The sequence below is a fragment of the Pituophis catenifer genome, unplaced genomic scaffold (genome assembly GCF_029215685.1).
Source record: "Pituophis catenifer annectens isolate HBS135680 unplaced genomic scaffold, rPitCat1.0.hap2 SCAF_3, whole genome shotgun sequence".
Lineage (NCBI taxonomy): Eukaryota > Metazoa > Chordata > Lepidosauria > Squamata > Colubridae > Pituophis > Pituophis catenifer.
In genome coordinates, this window is record NW_027256883.1 from 145695308 (window position 1) to 145718331 (window position 23024).

A 23024-nucleotide genomic window follows, 5' to 3' on the forward strand; every position below is an offset into this window, starting at 1 on the left:
AAAAGTATATTGCTCTACTTCTGGCACGTGTGTGTATATATATATATATATATATATATATATATATATATATATATATATATATATACACACACACACACACACACACACACACACACACAGTACATCTTGAACTTCTGGATTAATCTATTATAAAGATTGAGGTGCTGAGTGCTAGTCTTTGGCATTTTTGAAGTTTTTTTCAAAGTTGAAAAATTTAGTGTCAATTACTTTAAATCTTTGAGACTTTAAAAAAAATAATTTCTTGATTATATAAATTCTACATAATAGTGTTCTAACATTGGAGTTACATTGGGAAGTAAAAAATACTTTTCTTCTATATTGTAGCCAAGATCACAGATGGATGTGTCACAATGGGCAGAGGAGTCAAGATTGACTTGAGAGTGTCTGTACTTTTACCTATAGCATATAGATAAGAAAAACACATGATTAAATGGCAATATATAAATATTTGTTACATCCAGGTACTTTTTATATGATGATGCCATAATGATATTTTACTGACAACTTTCTTATATTATTATTTGACATCAGCCCAATCTGATACTCAAACTCAGTTATTTATAAACCCACTTACTTCCTTACATTCTCATGATAGGAAAAGAAGATTGTTGCACAGACACTATCCGGTATCTTTGTTGCTTCATAATTCTTAAACATTGTCCAATTACCTGTCAAAAGATAAAAATTAGTATCAGTGATAATAAGTATTACAGAATATAATATTAATGTCTTAAAGAATCTTTATTCCAAAATTCAGGTATTTGAAATAACTGTTGGTTTGTACAAATAGAACAGTCCTAGACAATTTTTCTCCAGCGTTTTTATATTCCTGATTACTGCATTCTCTGAAACGCTAATGTTTCACCATGACACCAACATGAGCGATATTTTCTTCATAGAAAAATATCCACTACATTTTAATATTGCATAAACAAATGGCATTATCTTCTGATATTCCACTACAAAAATGTACTGCATTAAATGTAGTTTTAAAACAGAAGAAAAGCCAGGACGGATACACTACTGCCATACTGGTTCTATCAGGAATTATCCATAAGTCTGCGATTTTAGCAATATACCCTTCTGAAATGTGCCTCTGACGTTGTGGGCCAATTTTCACCAACAAGTATTTCCATAAGAGAAGATTAAAGACAGGATGATACCACAGGTTTCTTGAGAACAGAAAGGAGCACTGCCTCCTTAAGTGCTGATAAGACTATTCTCTCCTTCAAGGATAATCCATCACTACCTGGATCCAATAATGTGTTCTCTTTTCAAAAATATTGATCAATCAGGAGGGACATGCATCTAAAACATAGTTAGCTGTGCTTATAGCCCCGAAGACCTTGTCTACCTCTTCAGTCTATATAACCAAGTCCATATAACTAATTTCCCAGCCCAGGTACCTTGAGATTGTTACTTTGAGACCAACTAAAAATGAAACCAAGTAACTTTAACTAATAGATGCTTTAAATAACTTATGCATAGCCCCATGGATTTTTCACCAGCCCCTCCTTACCAAGGAGGGATTGAGTTACCTCAAACAGGATTGCTGGCTATCTGCAGACATGATAAGAAAACTATTTGTTTTGTTGCTTTTATTATTACAAAGTAATTCTTAACAAAGCATTATTTACTTTTGTTTGTTTGTTTTTGCTCTTTGGATACCACTTTGCCTGAGTGAACTTAAAAGGATTTTATTGTTTTAAAAGAATGTTTCATTATAATCTTCATCATATGAAAGACTATTGCTCAGCTATCTCTTGTGATTTCAGGTTTTCACCAGATTTTCAGAATTCTTTCTTTTCTGGGTTTGTTTTTCCTTAGAACAGCAATAAAGGTACCTTGATAGAAGGGATAAATGCTCCATATGGACAAACTAGGAATGTAAGAAGGATTAGTCTGGTTACTGATAGTCTACTAATCTACTCTACAGTAGTCCACAGAAGCTTTCTTTTTTAAACTGGGCAATCTTTGGAAACTTTTTACCAACAAAGTAAAATCATCATCTCTACCAAGTTCATAACACTGATTAACAATAAAATAAAGAAGGAAACATACTATAAATTAGACTTTTCAAACCACAATGCCTTCTGAAAGTATAGGTATCCATTTCCAAACTTTCTGCAGACATGGCCATAGGTTAGATAATAAGAATTAAGATTAACATATCCAAAGGATGCCCAAGTTAAGATAGATTTCACAATCTCCATATTGTTTTCAAATCTAAGAAAGCAACTGATGGTAAGGTTTGTCTGGAAAAAGAAGCATTGCGTTGAATACTGCTCAATGTATAGCAGTGGATAATTCAGTCTATGGTATCTGGTAAGATTAACAAACTAAAATAACACAGGTGATTTTAAAAAGAAAAATAAACTGCAATTTAAAAAATGTTCTCTTTTGGAGAACAAAAAGAAAGAAAAGTCCTAAAAACACATTTAGTGCATACCTTCCTTGAACTCTGGGGTAAGATTACTCCATCATCCCAGATCCTGGCAGAAGAGTAAAATGCATTACTTTCATTTTGCAGCCTGGAAATATAAGAATTTGTTTTTTAAGAGACACATAGCTATATCTTCAGGTTTATATAAATGAAGATTCTGTATGGAATTATTATGTGCTTAATAAAAAAATGACAACATACAGGGTTTTTTTTTCCAAGAGTAAGAAGCAAAGATTGATCATTAGGTATGTACAAAACCCGTTGTTGTGGGAATGTATCATTCTGGAGAATTCTGAAATATTCTATTTCTCCTCTAGATTACATTGATTCTGCTATCAGATGGTGGTTTCTGAAAGTTAACTTTACAAGTTAGGAACAGTCTATGCCAGTGGTTCTCAACCTTCCTAATGCCGCGACCCTTTAATACAGTTCCTCATGTTGTGGTGACCCCCAACCAGGGGTGGGTTCTAAATTTTTTTACTACTGGTTCTGTGGGCGTGGTTTATTTTGTGGGCATGGCTTGGAGGTCATGTGACTGGGTGGTCATGGCTAGTTGGTCATGTGACCGGGTGGCCATGGCTATGTGTATAGGGACTATTCAGAGGGCTGAAAAAAGTCATTTCTGACAGGTCCTCGCACTTTTGACTGGTCCTCACACTTATGACCATCCTCACATTTATGCCTGTGCAGCATTCTTAATAACCATGTCACTCATTTCACAACTGCTTCTCTTCACCATGGTGACAAGATAGGGCAAAAACATAAATTGTGAGGACAGTCGTAAGTTCAAGGACTGGTCAAAAGTGCGAGGACCAGTCAAAAATAACTTTTTCAGCCCTCTGAGTAGTCCATATGCATAAAAGGATATAGCAATAGAGAGGGATGAAGGAAGGGAAGGGAAATTAGAGTAGGAGTGAGGGTAAGAGAGGGAGGAAGAGAGGAGGAGAAGGAGAAAGAAAGAGAAAGAAGAGGGGGGGAAAGAGAAAGTAAGAAGGAAAGAAAAGACATAGATGGTAGGTTTGAGGAGAAAGATTGCTGTACAATAAAAAAGATGAAAGGGAAGAAAGCCAACCCCAAACAAATATAAAGATATTAAGATAAAGAATGAATTGTTAAACTTTAAAGAATAAAAGGGAACAAATAGGAATAAATAGCAATAATTAGAAACACACATACAAACATACAACGTATTTTCTTTGAACAGAGTATTTGGCCGGTTCACAAATTTAAACAGCTGTAGAAGGTTAGCACCCACCCCTTTCCTAGAAGAATGAAATATTTTGGGAAATATTAAAAAGGCAGAATATTATATTTCCCTGGATGAGAAATGGAAAAGCATATTTTACAGACAAAGCAGCACCCACCTTCCTGCCCCCCACCCTTTGTTAATGGGCCCGAGGCAAAAAGTCAATCCTTTGTCAAAGGACATTTGCAACACAATAGCAACAGAAACTAACACAATGGGCTCCATCTAGCAACGGAAACTGACCACACGTGATCTGGGAAGCATGTGACCTGGGAAGTACATGTGACCATCAGCCAGCAAGGCTAGCTAAGACCTCCACCCCCTGGGAGTCTGACAACCAATCAGGATACTCTTTCGGGGCCCCAAGAAATGCAAAGCCAGAGAGAGCATAAAAACCCGAGGATTTACTGTATCTGCCCCTTTTCTGTTCAGGAACTCAAGTCATGTGATCCTGTCCACCATTAAACCATCTTTCCAAGCAGTCTCCATGTTTCCAGTCTCTTTTTCCCCATTTGGAGCAGAACCCAGAAGGATATTTCTTTTAACACAGTGTTTAGTCATTTCAATTAAATTTACAATTTCTATATTTCCTTTTTACCATATTTATTCCTCATCTATTTTTTTAAAAAACCAATATTACCCTTCATCCTCATCTCTAATCTTAATCAAATTCAATTTTTCCCTTCTATTCTATATTATAACCCTTCGCATTGTCATCTATTTTTATATCCATCCTCATATTGGTTAATTATGTAATTATGTAATACAGTTGTTTAATACAAATTCAACATTTTAATATAAATCAATTAGTTATATAACTATCTTTTTTGTATATTAATCAATATGAACATGAATATTCCAATTATTTCCATGCAATCCAATTTCTTACAAATCAATTAATTATATTTACCAATAATAATAAACCAAATAATTTCCCCCATATAGTCCTCCAAACCACAACTTAACCATTTCTGCTTTCAACACAATATACAATTAATAGTACCTCAATTATTACAATTCCCTAGTTAAATAGAGCTTTTTTTCTTTTGTGTTTTAAAATCTTGAACCTCCTCTTTTGCCCTAAATTCCCCATTGTTTGCAGTTTTGCACCTACCTTTTTTGGTGAGGAAAAAGAAAAAGAAATCTCTCTGCCTCATTTTGTCACGTTGCAGCAAAGACCCTGCTTTACTTTCAATTTTGCTTTTTCAGCATAGCTAGGGGAAAAAAAATCTGCTCCAGGAATTTACCTCTTTGCAGCTAGCTAGCAACAGAGCCCTCCGCAAAACAGCTGAGAGCAAATCAGCTGAGAGTCCGGAGGCTGATCAAATCAACTTATGGTAATTAACCTATGCTGAAGCTGAAAGGGGCTGTTTTTTCTATTTTTGCAGGCACCGGTCTATTCATTTGTTTTCTTTTAACACTGATCAGCTGTAGGGCGGCTCTTTGAAGCCCCACGGCAAGAATTTAAAGTTTTTTTCCCTCTAGCCATCAGCTGGGACTCCGGAGGCAGCAATAGATTGGGAGTGGGTGGGGTAAGTGATCGGCGACCGGCGATCCAACAGAGGCAGAGAGTGAGGGTGAGTGAAGACGTGAGGGGGGGCAAGAGAGGGCTTTGGCGACCCCTGTGAAAAGGCCGTTCGACCCCCAAAGGGGTCGCGACCCCCAGGTTGAGAACCGCTGGTCTATGCTATTCTGGAATACATAGACCAAACCAGATCTGTTTAAGTCACCATGAAATGACAAATGCACCATGAACAGCTATTTTGCACCAAACCCTTAGAATCCCAACAGCTATCAAGAGATTTTAGTTTTGGCTCATTTTGATGAGTTCTTTGGGTCATCAGTTCCTCAATTCATAAATGCTCTTCAAAATACAATTAAAAACGTGTCTTTCACTGCCAAAATCTGTCTAACTGTAATATAGTCACTTTGCCAAAGCATTTTCAGCACAAAAGATGCAGTAAAGACAGTTCAAATGTTTAAAGTTTAGAAGTTACACATTGAAATATCAATGCTTTAATGTTTTAATACACTTACTTTCCTTTTAATAATTTTAAGTCTATTTCTGGTTCTGAATAGTTATTGTTCCAGAGCTGTGTGAATGTGAAACAATGTCTTGAATCCACAAGGGCAATTCTTGCATTCGGCCAAAGAAACAGAAAGTTTGGATCAAACGATCTTCCACACTAAGAAGGTTAATAATATAAAAACAATTAATTCAGAACAAAGCTCATTTTAAGTTAGCTGAACAAATTGATGACTTATGGATAACATTTAAAATCACAGAAATACTAGGAAACATAATGGCAGCATTTGGCTCAAAAATTAAGTAGGATCAGGATTGACAGTACATGGATGGAAGATATCCAAGAATAGCAAGGATGCAAGACATATTGGTAAGTTAAAAACATTCTGAAAGAAGGAAATGGCAAACCACTTCCATATTACTGCTTAAGAATATTAAATGGATACGTCCATTTCATCACCAAGAGATGGTCTTCATTTCAGAAACGTAATTTTTATCTTAATAATTGCATGGAAATACTTAACAGGTTCCACGTTACAGACGTAAAATGACTGCAACAACTATAGCACTAATTAATGTGTATATTTTATAAAAAAATATCATGAAGCTGTTAAAAAGGAGCCTGAGTGGCGTAGGAGGCTAATGCCTCCTACTAAAGCAGCATTTAACATCCAGCTGCCTGCAATTACTGCGAGTTCAATTCTCACCAGGCTCAAGGTCAATTCAGCCTTCCATCCTTTCTAAGGTGGGTAAAATGAGGACCCGGTTTGTGGGGGCAATAAGCTGACTTTGTATAAAATATACAAAAGTATGAAAGCTATTGCTTAACACATTGTAAGCCGCCCTGAGTCTCCGAAGAAGGGTGGCATATAAAAATAAAAAAAATAAAAAATAAAAAAAAGGAGGGAGCTTGTGTCAAATCTCACTTTTGTTTTTAAGCTATTAATTGTTGCAAACCTACTGAAAACCAGCATATCAGTTATTTTACATTATTTTTATTGTATAATAGAGACTATTCATTAATTTTATAAAAAGTGTTGTGCTATGACTGTTTGAAATTGGTTATTAGGACAGGCGAGCTGATTCTCACACATAATATCCTGACAACCTAAAATATCATCAGGCCTGAAGAATACTTTTAATCAAAGGACTTCTAATCAAAGGGCAAGAAACCTCAGATCACCCCCCTCCCCCAAACAGGATGTTCAGCATCTTACCATAGCATAACTTTCATTTCCTAAACAGCCACCAATCACAACTGTTATCTTTGGTACAGAGGCACAGGCAACTGCAGCCATCATGGAGGCCTGTGCCTTTAACCTATTAGCTTGATCTTCTGCCTAATTTAAAATGCAAACAATTGAGTTATTTTATTTTATATAGAACAAAGAGGTTCTATTTATTCCTTTTAATTAAAAGTTCACTTGATTACACTGCTCAATCAGTTCTGATTTGGAATAGACAGATAAGTTGCAAACAAATAAAAATAAAATGCCAGAAAATATTTCTCTCCTAACATCCTGTTAATATTTCCTGTTAATATTTAATCATTTGTCAGATGCTTTGTTTTTAGCATGCACGAATACAAGAAATAAAAAGATATGACTTTTCAAAACAAATCCAAGCTATATTCCCAGTGAATAATTATCACTAGAGGTAAATATATAATTTCTTATGTTTCCATCTTGGCACTATAATTTTCATCTTAGAAACATAAATTGTCGTTACTGTTCATGCATCCTTTTTCTACAATGTGGTGTTAAATCAATGGAAGGGAATGGGAATCCCAAAGGTGCTTTTTCAAAGGCAACTGGACTTTCTGATTTTTCTTTGAAGACATTTCGCTACTCATCCAAGAAACTTCTTCAACTCATTCTTGGATAAGAAGTGAAATGTCTTCAAAGAAAAAACAGAAAGTCCAGTTGCCTCCTGAATAAACACCTTTGGTCCAACCATGACCTGGATGACTGAGAATCTCCGTAGACAATGGAAGGGAACCAGTGAGGACCCAGGCTAAACATGGACAAAGCATCGCAAGATCAGTTGAGAAAAAGAATAAGATCATTGGTGTTGGTATCTTGGGTCATGGGCAAGAATATCCCTTGTTATTTATATATTTATATATGCATGGATATGGAAAAGAAACTTACCTTGATCTAGTGACTGAGATGCATACAAACAAAATAAATAAATAAATAAATAGTTATTTTAATAGAAAATCCAGCAGTAATGAATTAAAGCTCCACAGGAGAGACATGATATACTATCTCAGGATAATTAAATGTAAAGATCCTTCAGTTGTTCCCTTCATTTCTCTCAGAATCTACAACTATCAAAAGTGGCAACCAGTTTGCTAAAAGTTATAAAGAAAAGTATGTATTGGTTTAACACTAGTTACAAACCACTTGTCTCTATCCTAGCCAAATAACATCCTATCAAATATTTCACAATAATATCTCATCATTCCTCAGTTGATATACAATACTCAAGTAAAAATGGCCTAGGTTTTGGTTTTCAGATTTAGATTTTGAGAGAAATGCCAACATACAAAGAATTCCTGCCTGTTGCAATTATATATAGCTATACTAAAAGAAAAAATAGAACCTGTGAACATGGTCTTTAAAAAAATCCATAACAACCACCCTTAACTAGGTGGCAGTACCAAATTGATCTTAACTGATTTAAACATGTAAAGAAAAGTTGACCTGGTTATTACTAGGATGGTGAGAGATATGCTAGAGCTATAGGACAAATTAGAAAAAAAAACATTCCCCAAAGGCATTGGAAAAACCATTTCCATACTGCTGCCAAGAAATCCATAAGGATACATGTGTGAAATCACTGTGAGAAGCTAAGCTTTACCTTTTTTTATATTCTTCTTGAAGGAAAACTGATCATTACTGAGCCAAAGGTTGCTTGGAACAGAGTCCACTATCCTAGATCTCTCTCATACTTCTACTTGGCATAATAGATATTAACTTTTTCTCAACTACTTGGGGCAGTAGAGATCTAGAATGGTTGTTAAGACTGTTGCTCTTCACTATCAAGACTCTGATCTTTTGAACTAATAAAGCTGAGCTTCCAAGTTAGAGCCACCTGAATGCATTCTGTATTAGTTACTTACCTGTATGGGATTAGTTGCCTCTGCAGTATATGGAGCGGTATTCATGAGAAACAGGATAGGAATGTTTCTTTGGCTACAAAGCTGTATGAAATGGCAACCTTTTAGAGAAGCATTCTGTGTCAGCTCACCATTGTTAGCCACTATTCCAACTAGTTCTCTAAGAAAAACATAAAATACAGTCTGTACTGCAAGAACACTGGCCATCCTGAGGTCTGAACAGCAAATGTTCTCTAAACATTTAATAAATATTATAAATAATATTGTAAAAAAGCTTCTGAAAATATGTCTGATCTGCCCACAAATTAGTTTGGAGGCTAACAATGCAGTGGCTTATATTTTTGCAAAGCTGTTTATTCAGTAAATACTACATGGTTCATCAAAGGATGAGTACATAAAGGAAATAGGCATTGGTCTTACCTTGAAGGCCAAATTTCTTTGATAGTTGTGTCATCGTCCAGATGTGGGCTGCTTCAGTCGGATCTGTCACTGGCTGAGCCATAGTTTTTTGACCACACCCCTTGCTCCTCCCTTTGGGGCCCAGTTTGGTGAAGGAGGCCACAGGAAAGATCTGCAATAGGAACCACCACCGTCAGAGATAGAAACTGGTCCAACGGGACAACTGGAAAATAAACTCCTTTAATATTAACAAACAAACTGTACAGGCCCTGAGACAGAGGGAGGGGATGGACGATGACACAACTATCAAGAAATTTGGCCTTCAAGGTAAAACCAATCCCAATTTCCTTGATTTGATTGTGTCATTGTCCAGATGTGGGACATACCAAAGTTTTGGCAGTCCTAAGGGCGGGATGACGAAGGGCCTGAGGAGACCTCTGTCCGGTGCACCTGTTGCAAAACCCTCCTGCCAAATGACACTTCCACAGAAGCAAAGATATCTAACTTGTAATGTCTAATAAATGGCGAGGGGGTGGACCAGGTAGCCACCCTGCAGACCTCCTCGAGGGAAGCGAGTTGCCCAGGCCGCCGATGTAGCCGCACTCCAGGTGGAGTGAGCAGTAATTCGACCGGGAATAGGGACCGCCTGGGTCTGATATGCCGAGGCAATGCATGCTCTGATCCAACGACCAACAGTTGCAGAGGAAACCTTATGTCCTAGGGAACTTGGCAAAAAGGAGACAAACAAGGCCTCAGATTTTCTGAAAGGGGCAGTTTGTTTAATGTATATTTTAGAGCCCTCTGCACATCTAAGGTGTGCCACTTTCGCTCCAAGCTATGGGAAGGTCGAGGACAAAAATTGGGGAGAATGATGTCCTGAGATCTATGAAAAAGGGAATTAACTTTGGGAATAAAAGAGGTATCCAGTCTTAAGATGACAGTGTCAGGTCTGAAGATACAGAGATCCTCTCTAACAGAGAGAGCTGCCAGCTCTGAAATACGGCGAGCTGAAGTTATGGCCACTAGGAAGGCTACTTTAAGAATGAGGAAACGAAGGTGGACCGTGCGGAGGGGCTCAAAGGGAGATTCAGTTAAAGCGTCAAGGACTCTGGGTAAATCCCAAGTGGGATACCTATGAATTGAGGAAGGTCGTAAGAGCCTGACTCCTCTTAGGAATTTTTTTATAACAGGGTGTTGAGTGAGTGGCTGGTCAGAGGGACTGGATAAGCCACCATGTGCCTTCTAAGGGTGCTGTGGGCCAGACCACAGTCCAAGCCATCCTGCAGGAATTCTAGGACCTGGGGAGGGGAGGCTGAAAGAGGGTTGACCTGGCGGGACCTACACCATCTTACAAAGGCTAGCCAGGTGATATTGTAAAGCCTAACTGTGGACCTGCATCTACAAGCCTATACAGTAGGAATCACCCTATCTAAATACTGGAGGGCCCTTTCAAGTGCCAAGCAGTCAGTTGGAGCCACTGAGGTTCCGGATAGGTCATGACTCCTTGCTGCAGGGCGATCTGGTCTGATGGAAACCTCCAATGTTGTGATATGGAGAGATTGAGCAGATCCGCAAACCATGGGCACCGGGGCCAGTGTGGAGCTATGAGGATTATTTCTGCCCTGTCGGCGACCACCATCCGAAGCAGAGCTTGGATCAGAGGCAGTGGTGGGAAGGCATAGTGAAGACTGGGTGGCCATGTGAGTCGGAGAGCATTGATCCCTTCCGCCTCCGGAGTCGGGAACCTCGAGAAGAAGCGAGGAAGTTGAGTGTTCAGGTTTGTTGCGAAGAGGTCTATGTTCGGAAACCCAAACCTGTTGCATATTGCTTGGAAAATGTCCAGATGGAACTGCCACTTGGCATTGTCTATCTGGGTCCTGCTGAGGAAATCTGCTTGGGTATTCTCCGTCCCCACTATGTGATCTGCTCTGATGGAGAGGAGATGTTGCTCGGCCCACTTACCTATACGAAACGATTCGTCCATGAGACATCTTGAGCGAGTCCCCCCTTGACGATAGACATGTGCTTTTGCAGCCATGTTGTCTGTCAGCACCAGAACGTGATGGATTTACACAAACTGTTGAAATTGTGTGAGAGCTAGGCGGATGGCCTTCAGCTCTAGCCAATTTATAGGGTTGGTCAGGTCTGATGGAGACCAACGACCCTGAGCCACATGCGATTCGAGATGAGCTCCCCAGCCATGGAGACTGGCGTCTGTCGTGAGGGTGAGTCTGTTCTGGTCCATGAAGAGACATCCCTTGTCTAGAGAGGGCGATGTCCACCAGTTTAGCGATCGCCTGACTGAGAGTGGGACTCTGACAGTGGCCATGGTGTGAGCTTGACGCTTTCTTTGGAAAGGAAGTAGAAACCACTGCAAGTGTCAGGCGTGAAGATGTGCCTAGGGAACGATCTGAATGTAGGAAGTCATCTTGCCTAGAAGTTTTGACAAGGTGGCCAACGGAACAGAAGGGTTTTTTTGAATGTGAGCTATCATGTCTTTGATATCGGCTCGTCGTTCCAAGGACAGATAGACTGCACTTTGATGTATATCGATAATGGCGCCCAGGTGGACAAGTCTGTGGACTGGCACTAATTGGCTCTTTTTGTAGTTGACCAGGAACCCGTGTTCGTTCAAGGTTCGAATTGTGATATTTAGATCGTGTAAGGCTTGGTCGTGAGAGTGAGCTAGAATCAAAATATCGTCCAGGTAAGCCTGGAGTCTTACTGGTTGTTGTCTCAGGTGAGCTGCTACGACCGCCAAGACCTTTGTGAAGACCCTTGGGGCCGATGCCAGTCCGAAGGGAAGGGCTCGGTACTGTAGATGTTTCCCTGCGTAGCTGAAGTGGAGATCCTGTCGATGCTTTGGCAGAATGGGAATGTGAAGGTAAGCCTCCATGAGATCTATGGAAACTAGAAAATCGTTGGGACAAATCCCCTGAAGGATAGAGTTTAGTGAACACATTTTGAATCTGCGATACACTATGTAAGAATTGAGAGACTTTAAATCCAGTATTGCCCTCCACCACCACCCCCTGACCGTTTCGGAACCACAAACAGGATAGAGTAAAACTCTTGCTTCCGTTGGCTTTGGGGAACCTCCTCTATGGTGTGTATTTGCAGGAGGTGTTGAACAGCTTGGTCCATCAGATGGCGTCTGGACTCGCTGCTGTAAGGTGGGTACTGAATGAAACGGGCCGGAGGTATGGAGAGAAATTCCAGAGGGAGGCCAAATGTTACTATAGAGAGGACCCAGAGGTCTGGGGTTGAGGCTTTCCACCTGTCTGTGAAGAGGGCCAGGCGGCCTCCAATGGAAGGATTTGGCGGTGAATCACTTATGGCAACAGGACTGGCGGTAGCCGGAGCCGCGAAAGGACCATTTAGATTGTGTGAATTGCTTGCCCCTATCCCGAAAGGACTGATGGTCCGAGGACCGACTTGATCCCTGAGGGTATCCCTGCTGGGAGGTGCTTCCTTGGTAATAGGGACGAAAGGATGCCCTCCTGTAATAAGGAGAGGCCCATCTGTCAACATGTGTAAATGTTGAAGGCAGAACCTTATGCTTGTCCCGTGTTTCAATAAGGAGAGGATCAAGTGACTCACCAAATAATTTCTCCACAGAGTAGGGAGCTGCATCCAAACGCCATTTGGCCCGAAGATCTGCTGGCCACTGATGGAGCCAGATCATCCTGCAGGCTGATACAGTAGAGGCTAGGGCTCTAGAGGCAAATTTGGCCAAATTTAGAGTGGCATCAGCTGAGAATTGAGTAGCAGCTATGATTTTATTGATATCCTGATGGAGGTGAACCTCACTAGGGGGCACTCTTGCTTGCAATTGCTGAAGCCAAAGGATGGTTGAACGGTTGAAAAAGGAGGCTGAGGCAGCCGATTGAATTGCCCATGCTGCACCTTGGTGATTCTTTTTCTGCAGGAAATCTAATTTTTTATCCTCTGGTCGTAGACCTTCAGAGGTATCCCGTCACATAGGAGGAGGAAGATGAGAGAGCCGCTACAGGGCTGTCCACTGGAGGGACTTGCAATAGCTGAGCAAATATGGGTACAACAGTATATTTCTTATCTGAGGCAAGGGCAGAGGCCATGGTTGCAGGACTAGACCATTGTTTCTTAACCACATCTATGAATAATTGAGGAATTGGAACAAAGGTTTTATGACCCTGGTGAGTTCCTTGCATTTCTTTAATGTAATCACCGTCTTCTAGAGCCGCAGTAATGTAACAGAGACTTAAATTTGTTAGGGGGAAATAAACCTGTGAAGGCAGGTTGATCCTGAATTACTCCCTCATCATCTGATAAATCAGAATGGTGATCCTCCTCCAATGCAAAGGTTTCACTTGCTCTAGAAGCTGCAGGGAAATGAGAGCCAGTGAGGCTAACTGCAGGAGAGGCTCTAACATGAGTGGAATGCTCAGAAATTATTGAGCCAGAACGATGGCCTTGACAGAATCCGCCACCCGAGAGGCGATGGCCCGATCAATTAGGACTTTTAAGCTTTCAGGCAAATTTTTAAAAGGGTCCTCTGAGTTCTGTTCTTGCAAGGGCGACTCCCTTGCAGCATGAACTGGTGCCACATTTCTGCCAGAATCAGGAGTAGCAGGAGTAATTAATTTACTTGCAAATGGATTTTGCAGAGTGCCTTGTTCTTCCTGTATAAGAATCCCACCCTCACCTTCTGAAGACCAAGCCTGGTGAACTTCAACAACAGGGAGGGAGGGGAGTAGTAGGGGAGGAGAAATCTCCTTACTGGCCACATGAACAATAGCCTTTATAATGTGCTTTTCTAAAGCTTTATGTCTCCGTTCCAAATCTTTTTCTTCTGCTTTAGAAGAGTGCTTACGTTTGCAGGCTGCTTTTTTTCCTGGAGACATGGTATTTCCCTCCCCTTGGGAAGAACACTCCGCCATTGCAATAGTATACTCACTGCAACCAAGATGTCGACTGGAAAGATTTAGTTTCACTTTCGCCACGTGGTAAGAGAAACAAAAGGCGGAGGCTCTGGCGTTTTGCTCAATGGCTGCCAGGCAACACGTGAGCAGGATATACACTGCTCTAGAGGTGACTGTACAGGAGAACCTAGAAACAGCCCGTTAAGCGCCTTCACAGCCACAAAATTCCAGGCTGTAATATTGCCACGTGGAGAGCGCAAGGAAACCTTACAACTCTCCTCCTATAGAAGCTCCGTTGGTGGTATAGGAGGATTGAGGCCAAAAACGTTAAAAAACCTATGGACTTGTTGGTGGCAAAGCGGCAATTATTACCTTCCCGAAGCGCCGTGGCACTTCAAAGGGCTACCCTACAGCTGATTAGCGATCTGGGAGCTGAGGGCAGCGGTGACGGCCGATTTTAGTGATTCTGGGGTTTTTCCCAGAAATTCACTACAAACATTGGTGGCAAAGTGGTTTAAAACATCTGCGCTTTCATTGGTGGTATAGGGCTAAAAAGCCCCACCAAAGGAAAAAAGTTTTTTTTTAAAAAAAAAAAGTGCACGAAAGACTTCCAAAATGGCCGCCGCCTGGAGCAAGTGAAGCCTGATAGATCAGGCTGCTCCAATACAGGGTATATCGGTAGGCTACAAAAATACAAAAAAAATTTTTTTTTTAACTAGCGTGGTAGACCGGTACCCTCAGAAAAAATACAAGTTAAATTTAAAAATTAAAGTCTAAAGAAGAATTAAGAAATTAAAAGGTCAAAAAACTTACGATTTAAATGAAATCGAACAGACCTGGGCTGAGAGCCAGATCTGTAGGAGATGTTACTCTCAGGCCAACTGAGCCTAAACTGGGCCCCAAAGGGAGGAGCAAGGGGCTGGTAAAAAAACTATGGCTCAGCCGGTGACAGATCCGACGGAAGCAGCCCACATCTGGACGATGACACAACCAAATCAAGGAAATCACTGGTTTTTACTGATGTGATATTTATACAAAAAAATACAAACAAACCAGTTTCAAGTACCGATACAGGAAATAATTAAATGTGTTTGCTACAGAATTTCAAGCTCTTGGTGCATTTTTAGCCCTAACTTATTTTTATGTTGAACCATTAAAAAAACCATCTTAATAAATTACATTTTCACCACTGGGGAAATCAAGGAATTTAAATTTGCAGTATGCTTTATTAATCCTGGCAAAATAATTTACTTTCTAACCCTATTTCAAAATCAGGTTAATATTATCAGAAAGTATTAGGATTTAAAAAATAGCTCTTTCACAAACTAAATTAAATTTAAATATTTGTTTAAAGGTTTGAAGGGCTTATGAGAATAGCCTTATTAACACTTCTAAAGAAATAAAACTTGTTGCTTAGGACAAGATTAATTTTTACAATGTATTTGTACTGGGAGAATTTCTTCAGGTTCTTTCTTGTTATATTATAAATACATACTGGTCTAAACTCATCTTAAACAGCTGGTTTTATAGACTAGGTTTTCTGCACAAAAAAACATTACATAAGAATAGAGTATCACTACATTGCTAAAATAGAAGTAGCCCAATAACGTCTATAGGATTTAGTTACCAGTATACTGAATGGACTAAAACAGAGATGATCAAAACATCACTACACTTAGAAAAAAAAACCCAGCCTTATCTAATACTATATTTCATTCTAAAGAGGCTGTATATGTATGAATACTGAAGAATACTGTAAGAATGAATGTTATGAAAGACTTGCAAAGCTGCAATGTTATGTATGAAAAAAAATTCTTACTAATATTTGTCAAGATCCTTCTTTACTCAATAATTTAAGGCTAGATGAATACTCATAATCAAGCATCACTGAAGAATGCAGCAGGGAGAAATACTTTCACACAAAATACTTTGAAAAACAAATTGAGCTTTTGAAGGGAGAAAAACTGGAAGAGGACTTTGTTATGTATCATTAGTACTGTGGCAGCTAATACAAACACACAACATCAATGATAGTCTAGTTACCACTCATATACCATTTAAAAAAACCTTCCCTTTTTACAACCCTGTAATCCCTTAATTCAGGGTAGAGTCGGGGTGACTGGATGGAGCTGAACATTTTCTGGCCAGATGCCCAGCATTCACATACTATATGCAATAAAAATATTGTTGTAGGGAAGATTAAAAAGCAGATTTCCCTAGGAACTGATACAACAACAATACGCAGAGGACTGCAACTACCCAATGATTTTATTATATAAAACAGTATTTTTCAATCTGTATTCAGAAGAATCCTTAGGATATATTGGAACTTGATTAGGATCCATGAGAAACTAAGGACAAAAATAAAAGGTCAGTTCAGCTGAGTGAATTTTCTATCACAAGACCTTTATTCTCTTCCTTTTGTAAAACTTACGGGTTCTCCAGTTTGAAAAACTGTAAACACCTCTGATCTAAGAAAGCTTAAAGGTAAAGGTAAAGGTTCCCCTCGCACATATGTGCTAGTCGTTCCCAACTCTAGGGGGCGGTGCTCATCTCCGTTTCAAAGCCGAAGAGCCAGCGCTGTCCAAAGACGTCTCCGTGGTCATGTGGCCGGCATGACTAAATGCCAAAGGCGCACAGCATGCTGTTACCTTCCCACCAAAGGTGGTCCCTATTTTTCCACTTGCATTTTTTACATGCTTTCGAACTGCTAGGTTGGCAGAAGCTGGGACAAGTAACGGGAACTCATCCCATTACGCGGCACTAGGGATTCGAACGCTGAACTGCCAATCTTTTGATTGACAAGCTCAGGGTCTTAGCTTATAGGGCTTCAATTAAAAAAATATTCATTTTTTGAAGATTATTTTTGGATGCTGGCAGTAATTTGCAGCACATAGGCTTCCAATTTCAAAAAATTAAAATATTAATTAAGGAGCTTTTAAATGTTGGAAGGGGCAAGGAGTCTAGTGTGCATCAAGAAAGGTCTTGCAGCCTAAAAACAGGCATAAAGGAAATAACACTTGGCAGTAATTAAAATTAAGATAACAATAAAAGTGGAATATATCTGATTTTTGCAGATAAATGTTTTCACAAAGATAAAGTACATCTGATTCTTAGTCAGTAGAATTATTTTCAGTGCAACTCTATAAACTTAATTCAGAAGTAAATCCTGCAAAGTTCAAAGATGATTACCTCAGTATAAGCATACTTAGGATTTCAGCATCTGAAATGTGCACATATTACAATACTGGGGTTATCTAAATAAAAGGACTCAATTATAGTTAATAAAATTAAATCATTTATTTTGAATAATGCATTCATAAAAATTATTAAAATAAGTTGGCCAGTTATTTCAAATTTCACTCTCACCCTTCTATGTAGGCAAATCCTGTTACCAAAGTTATACCATAATTAACTTTGAATTCTTGGAATCTGCTGCCATCTATTATCCGACTCAGAATCTGTAAAATATTGTTAAAGAAATGAAAAATCAGCATGAAGTCACTTTTCTTCAATAAAAAAAAATATTGGCTCATTTTCAATTTTGTTTGATAAGAAAATCAAATCAAATACAGAATTACGTATAAATGTTTAATTTGATGCTTAGGCATCAAATGTATACTCAGAATTTAATTTTATTTTCAGTCCTGAAAATCCTTCTTTTAATTAATTAAATCACTTCAACAGAATATCTACACTTAATGTAGAGTCCTTTGAGGGATATGGGTGTTTCAAAAATCTTGAAAAATTAATTAAAATATAATTGCCAGTAACAATAACGGCACTAGTCTATTATAGCAAAATTAATAAAAATCCTAATAAGTCCCTAAACACTTATTTTAAGTATAACATCTCTGAAATTTTAGCCAGCTTTTTTAGATGTATACTATAACCATCACTGAAAAGTAAACTTATATGTGAAAATATAGGTTTACACTTCATATATGAAATAGACTCTGACCCACAAAAATGTACCATAATAAAATTTAAGATTTTAAAATGCTCGTTATTGTTTTCAGCAATAAGATAAGCTTCCATGAATGATCTAAGCAGGTTAAGGATCTCAAGACTTCTGTTTTAATCACTGATTTAAATACCCAAATAGGCTGCTCAGTCTTTCTATATCAGAATGATGTAAATCAATTTAACTGTGTTCCTGCAACTGGATTCTTACCAATTTTATATGTAATGTGTAACTATAATCTTGTGGTGCAAGTCCTAGGAGGTCATCATCACCATACAAGGGATTATCAAATTCTAGACTCTCTTCTATAGGAATTACATAATTCAGTGTTGAAATAGCATTTTTAATATATTCAAATGCTTCTTTTTCAGAAGTTGCGAAATGATCAACACAGCCACTGATCCTAAAAGAGAGATTTCCTTTATATATAAAACTAGTATAAAATACAACATTCAGGTTAAACCATTAAAATATTAGTTTTAATAGTGAAAGCATGAAAAACTAAGATCTATTTCAAGTAACAGCGAGACCCATGAAAAATATTAAATATTACTTTTCATTATGCTACTTCAAAATGCAGATTTGAAAATATTGCCAGTATATAAAAGCTTATATGAAATACAGTAATTTCAATAGAGATATGCCTATGTTCAAGGCAACTTGGCAGTCACTCTTCCTAAGTCAGATGGCTTCTCGTGTATGACTTAGTTATGGGCAATACATCATACTAATAAGGCTATGCAGCAATCTGGATTTGAAAGACAAAATGTGATTTAGCTTGCATTTAAGTAGCTATTACTTAAATGCTTATAGCACCTTAAAAGCAACTGCATCTTTTATCCAGCTCCATCAGCGATTTCCACTGGTGATATACTATTATGGGAAAGATATATTTGGTTACAGGCATTCTCAATAGACAAATGGAACATGCTGATGCATCCTCCAAATCACAATTTGCATCTATATAGCTGCACAAATACTATTACTATTATTACAGCATTCACAAAAGTTAGAAATTTTGTTTTCAAAGCAGGTAATGGGACTGAGCCCTTTATGCATTTGAATCAAATTAATTCTGTATTGGCAAAGCTTAGTTTCGACTTTTAAAAAGTTCTTCATTCTCATGATGTATATTCATTCACATGAATGGAAGCAGTTAAGAAAGGGAGGGGAATGGATGATGTTGGGAAGATTGGGAATAATGGGGGGGGGTGATTTTATTTTTTATACTATATTAATTTATTTTATTCTTTTTATTAGTTTTATTGTTTTAAATGTGGTTTTATATTCTGTAAACCGCCTTGACTCACCATGCGTGAATAGGTAGCAATATTAATTAATCAATTAATTAATTAATTAATTAATTAATTAAATAAATAAATAAATAAATAAATAAGACAGCGTAATATGCCAGGCTGAAAATCTGTTCCTTTCTATAGTACTGAGACCATCATAATAAAGTACAGAAGCTCAAGCCAGTAAATCTCTTGGAGAGGCAATGGAAGGAGGGAAGAGAAGAAAAAGCTGGAAAGAAGATGGTGATAGGTTGCCCAACATTCAGGCTATGTAGAGGAGGGTAAAGAGGAAAATGTGGGCCAGCCCTACCTACTCCTCCTGCAGATCTGTCTATATACTGTTTGTGTCAAAACTTGGAACAAGAACCGCCAATATATCCTGGCTTTGTTTCTGCACTACTATGGCTGATCCAAAGTGGTTTAGCATATAATCCAAAATGAGGCACATTTTTTTTCAGATTAGACAAAATGATGCAGGGTATGTTATGTAGGGGCCATCTAGTGGGACCAAGAAGAGGACCTTCTTAGTCCCACCAAGAGAGGGTGACACTCCCTCTCTGTGGAACATCATCCCTGTGGAGATAGCAATAGCGATAGCCCTTAGATTTATATACCGCTTCAGAGTGCTTTACAGCCCTCTCTAAGCGGTTTACAGAGTCAGCATATTGCCCCCAACAATTTGGGTCCTCATTTTACCGACCTTGGAAGGATGGAAGGATGGAAGGCTGAATCAACCTTGAGCCGGTGAGAATCAAACTGCCAAATTGCAGTCAGCCAGCAGTCAGCAGAAATAGCCTGCAGTACTGCATTCTAACCACTGCACCACCACGGCTCAGAAGATTGGCTCCTGCCTTGATTTTCTTTCAAAAAGTCCAGAAGACAGGGGGATATGGAGCCCATCGAGTGGGTTTTTTTATTGTTGTCATGGGAGGGGGTGTCCACTGAGTTTTGTATCTGGGGTTTTAGTTCTGTTAAGTAGCTTAGAGTCACCGGAGTTACCAGAGTTGAGCGGCCATATCGCTATATTACCATTTTGTACACACACCCTATTTTGTTTCCAGTCTCCTGACTATTTTGATAATTCTCCTCTGGACATGTTCCAGTTTGGCAATTTCTTTTTACATTGGCTTTGAAATATGCTTTTCAATACCGATAGTTTGAGTATATTTCAGGCAAACCTTCATTATAGAAAATTACCTATGACTGAATGTACAATTCAATCAATATTAAGAGCTGAGAAACTAATGTTTTACTTAGCATGCACACTGGCTCCTCCTAATTCCTCAGGATTAGTATCTTCTCCTGTGGCTGCTTTAACTAAAGGGGGACCACCAAGAAACACTGTCCCAATTTTGTCTACAATGGATGTTTCTTCTGACATCACAGGAATATAAGCACCTCCAGCAGTACAAGAGCCACATACAATTGACACCTAGAAGACACAAGATAGCTGTGTAAGAAAAAAAATAAATGAAATTAAATTTAAATTTCTAAGTAAGTTCTATAGGCATGCTGTCTTCGTAACATATTCTGGAGAAGCATTTAGTAATTTCAGAAAACCCCATAGACATACAAGAATAAAGATTTTTATTTTAGGATACAGAACCAAAACTCCCTTCTAAATTCTACATTATAGCAAAAATATTTAACATATAAACAGTATATTAACAAAAAAAAAAAAAGCATGTGTGCACATCTCTATCTATCATATATCTCTGGTAATAATGGAAAATCTGTACTTGGTTTGATATAATACCCCAAAACAAACACAGACTATTGGAATTTTGAAATGACTTGTTTTTTTCTGAATAATTGTATGTGATCCACTTACTGTGCCCCAATAATTCATTGCAGAGAACAAGATAAAGAAGCTATATAAATGCTTAATACTTTCATTAAATCATTAACCAGAGAGCTATCTACAAAATGTTTTCTGAATCATAACAGAATTCCAGCACATGAAAAACAATAGCTCTTCTGAAATTATTAAGTGCTATGCTCAACAGTTGTTTATTCTTCTGCTTATTACTTAATTTTGCTGAAAATACATTTTGAAATGTACTGTCCAATATAATATTATACCTGAGGGATTTTCAGTGCAGACATTACAGCCTGATTATAGAATATTCGGCCTCCATGGAATTGGTCAGCAAACAGCTCAGCCTAACAATTCAGAGGCAGAAAAGAGGAAAGGAAAATAAGCGTCAGCAATGTATAAATTTAGAACCTATACATATCATAATTTTGCATTTTAACAAAAGTCATATTATGTTTCTGTATTTCCTTCACCCAGGTTTAGAAAAGCAATATTAATCAGGTAGTTCTTGATTTACAACCATTCGTTTAGTGACCATTCAAAGTTACAATGGCACTGAAAAAAGTGACTTATGACTGCTTTTCATACTTATGACCATTGCAGCATGTCTGTGTTCAACATGATTAAAATTTGGATTCTTGGCAACTGACATGTATTTGACGGTTGCAGGTCCCTGGGTCATGTGATCACCTTTTGCAACCTTATGATAAGCAAAGTCAATAGGGAAGCCAGATTCACTTAACAACCATGCTATTGATATGTGCAGTGATTCACTTAACAACTGTGGTAAGAAAAGTTGCAAAATGTGGCAAAGTTCACTTAAGAGCTGTCTTGCTTAGCAACAGAAATTTTGGGCTCAATTGTTGTCCTAAATTGAGGACTACCTGTACAGTGTTAGCTTTTCAAGATTTTATTTGTTCTTTTTTCATGCAGTAACTGAACAAAGCTAAAGTTTTCTTATGTAAGGCCAACAGTTACAAATCCTAGGTCTGGCTAGAGGACAATGCCTTTAAAATGCCAATCAAAGTGTTATATTTTATCAGTGGAGGTTTGTTTGGCTGATTTTATTTTTAAAAAAGCAAATATAATCTCTTACATTAACCCTTTAGAGAACAAAAATAAAGTTACATGGTAAAAACCTCCTCTCCATTAATTTGCTTATGTTTCCAAACTAAAGCAAAAGGATCAGATACTACCACAAAATGAATACAGAGTGTGCCTTCCTATGCAATTAAATAAAAATAATTTATAAGGTGTTGCGTTGGGAGCCCAATCTGTTTTACTTGTCTCTCTGAAGAAGAAAGCAATGAAAAGGGGAAAAAACTATGTTTCCTAATTGTTGTAGAAAATCTGCATTCAATTTTCAGTTCTTATAAGACTGCATGCAATATCAAAAACATTTCTGTCTGCTATTGACAAAAATTTAACATGTAGTTTTTGTACTGAATGTTGCGACTCTCTCTGGAAAACAATACTTGCCTGACAGCGAGGCATAACTCTTCTGTATATACGCATACTCACATATGCATACAAAAGCATGCATCATGAAGCTATGATAAATCTGCTATTACTGCAATAATAATACTGTACTTCATTTTGTATTTATAATTTGAATCATGTACAACATTCAAGCAAATTCCATTATACAATGGCAATTTCTGTGCCTAAGCAATGTGGTTGTAAAATGTGATATTACATGACCAGATTGCTTAGCGACGGCAATCTCTCCAGTCCTCACCGTCAGCCCTGTCCCTACTTGGGTGTTTAGGAACAAAAGACCCTTGACTCC

General features: G+C 38.2%; 1 protein-coding gene across 1 annotated transcript in view; it reads right to left on the reverse strand.

Moving 5' to 3' along the window:
- Positions 1–391: 391 nt before the first annotated feature.
- Positions 392–23024, reverse strand: part of LOC139313971 (methylcrotonoyl-CoA carboxylase beta chain, mitochondrial-like) — a 32197-nt gene continuing 9564 nt past the window's right edge. The window contains exons 4-13 of the mRNA XM_070939468.1: positions 21502–21582; positions 20673–20851; positions 18335–18527; positions 17530–17621; positions 8864–9020; positions 6957–7079; positions 5751–5899; positions 2474–2555; positions 599–692; positions 392–420 (exon numbers count right to left, since the gene is read on the reverse strand). Of these exons, the coding sequence (XP_070795569.1) occupies positions 603–692; positions 2474–2555; positions 5751–5899; positions 6957–7079; positions 8864–9020; positions 17530–17621; positions 18335–18527; positions 20673–20851; positions 21502–21582 (1146 nt within the window). The 3' untranslated portion in view covers positions 392–420; positions 599–602. The remainder of the gene's footprint in view (positions 421–598; positions 693–2473; positions 2556–5750; positions 5900–6956; positions 7080–8863; positions 9021–17529; positions 17622–18334; positions 18528–20672; positions 20852–21501; positions 21583–23024) is intronic.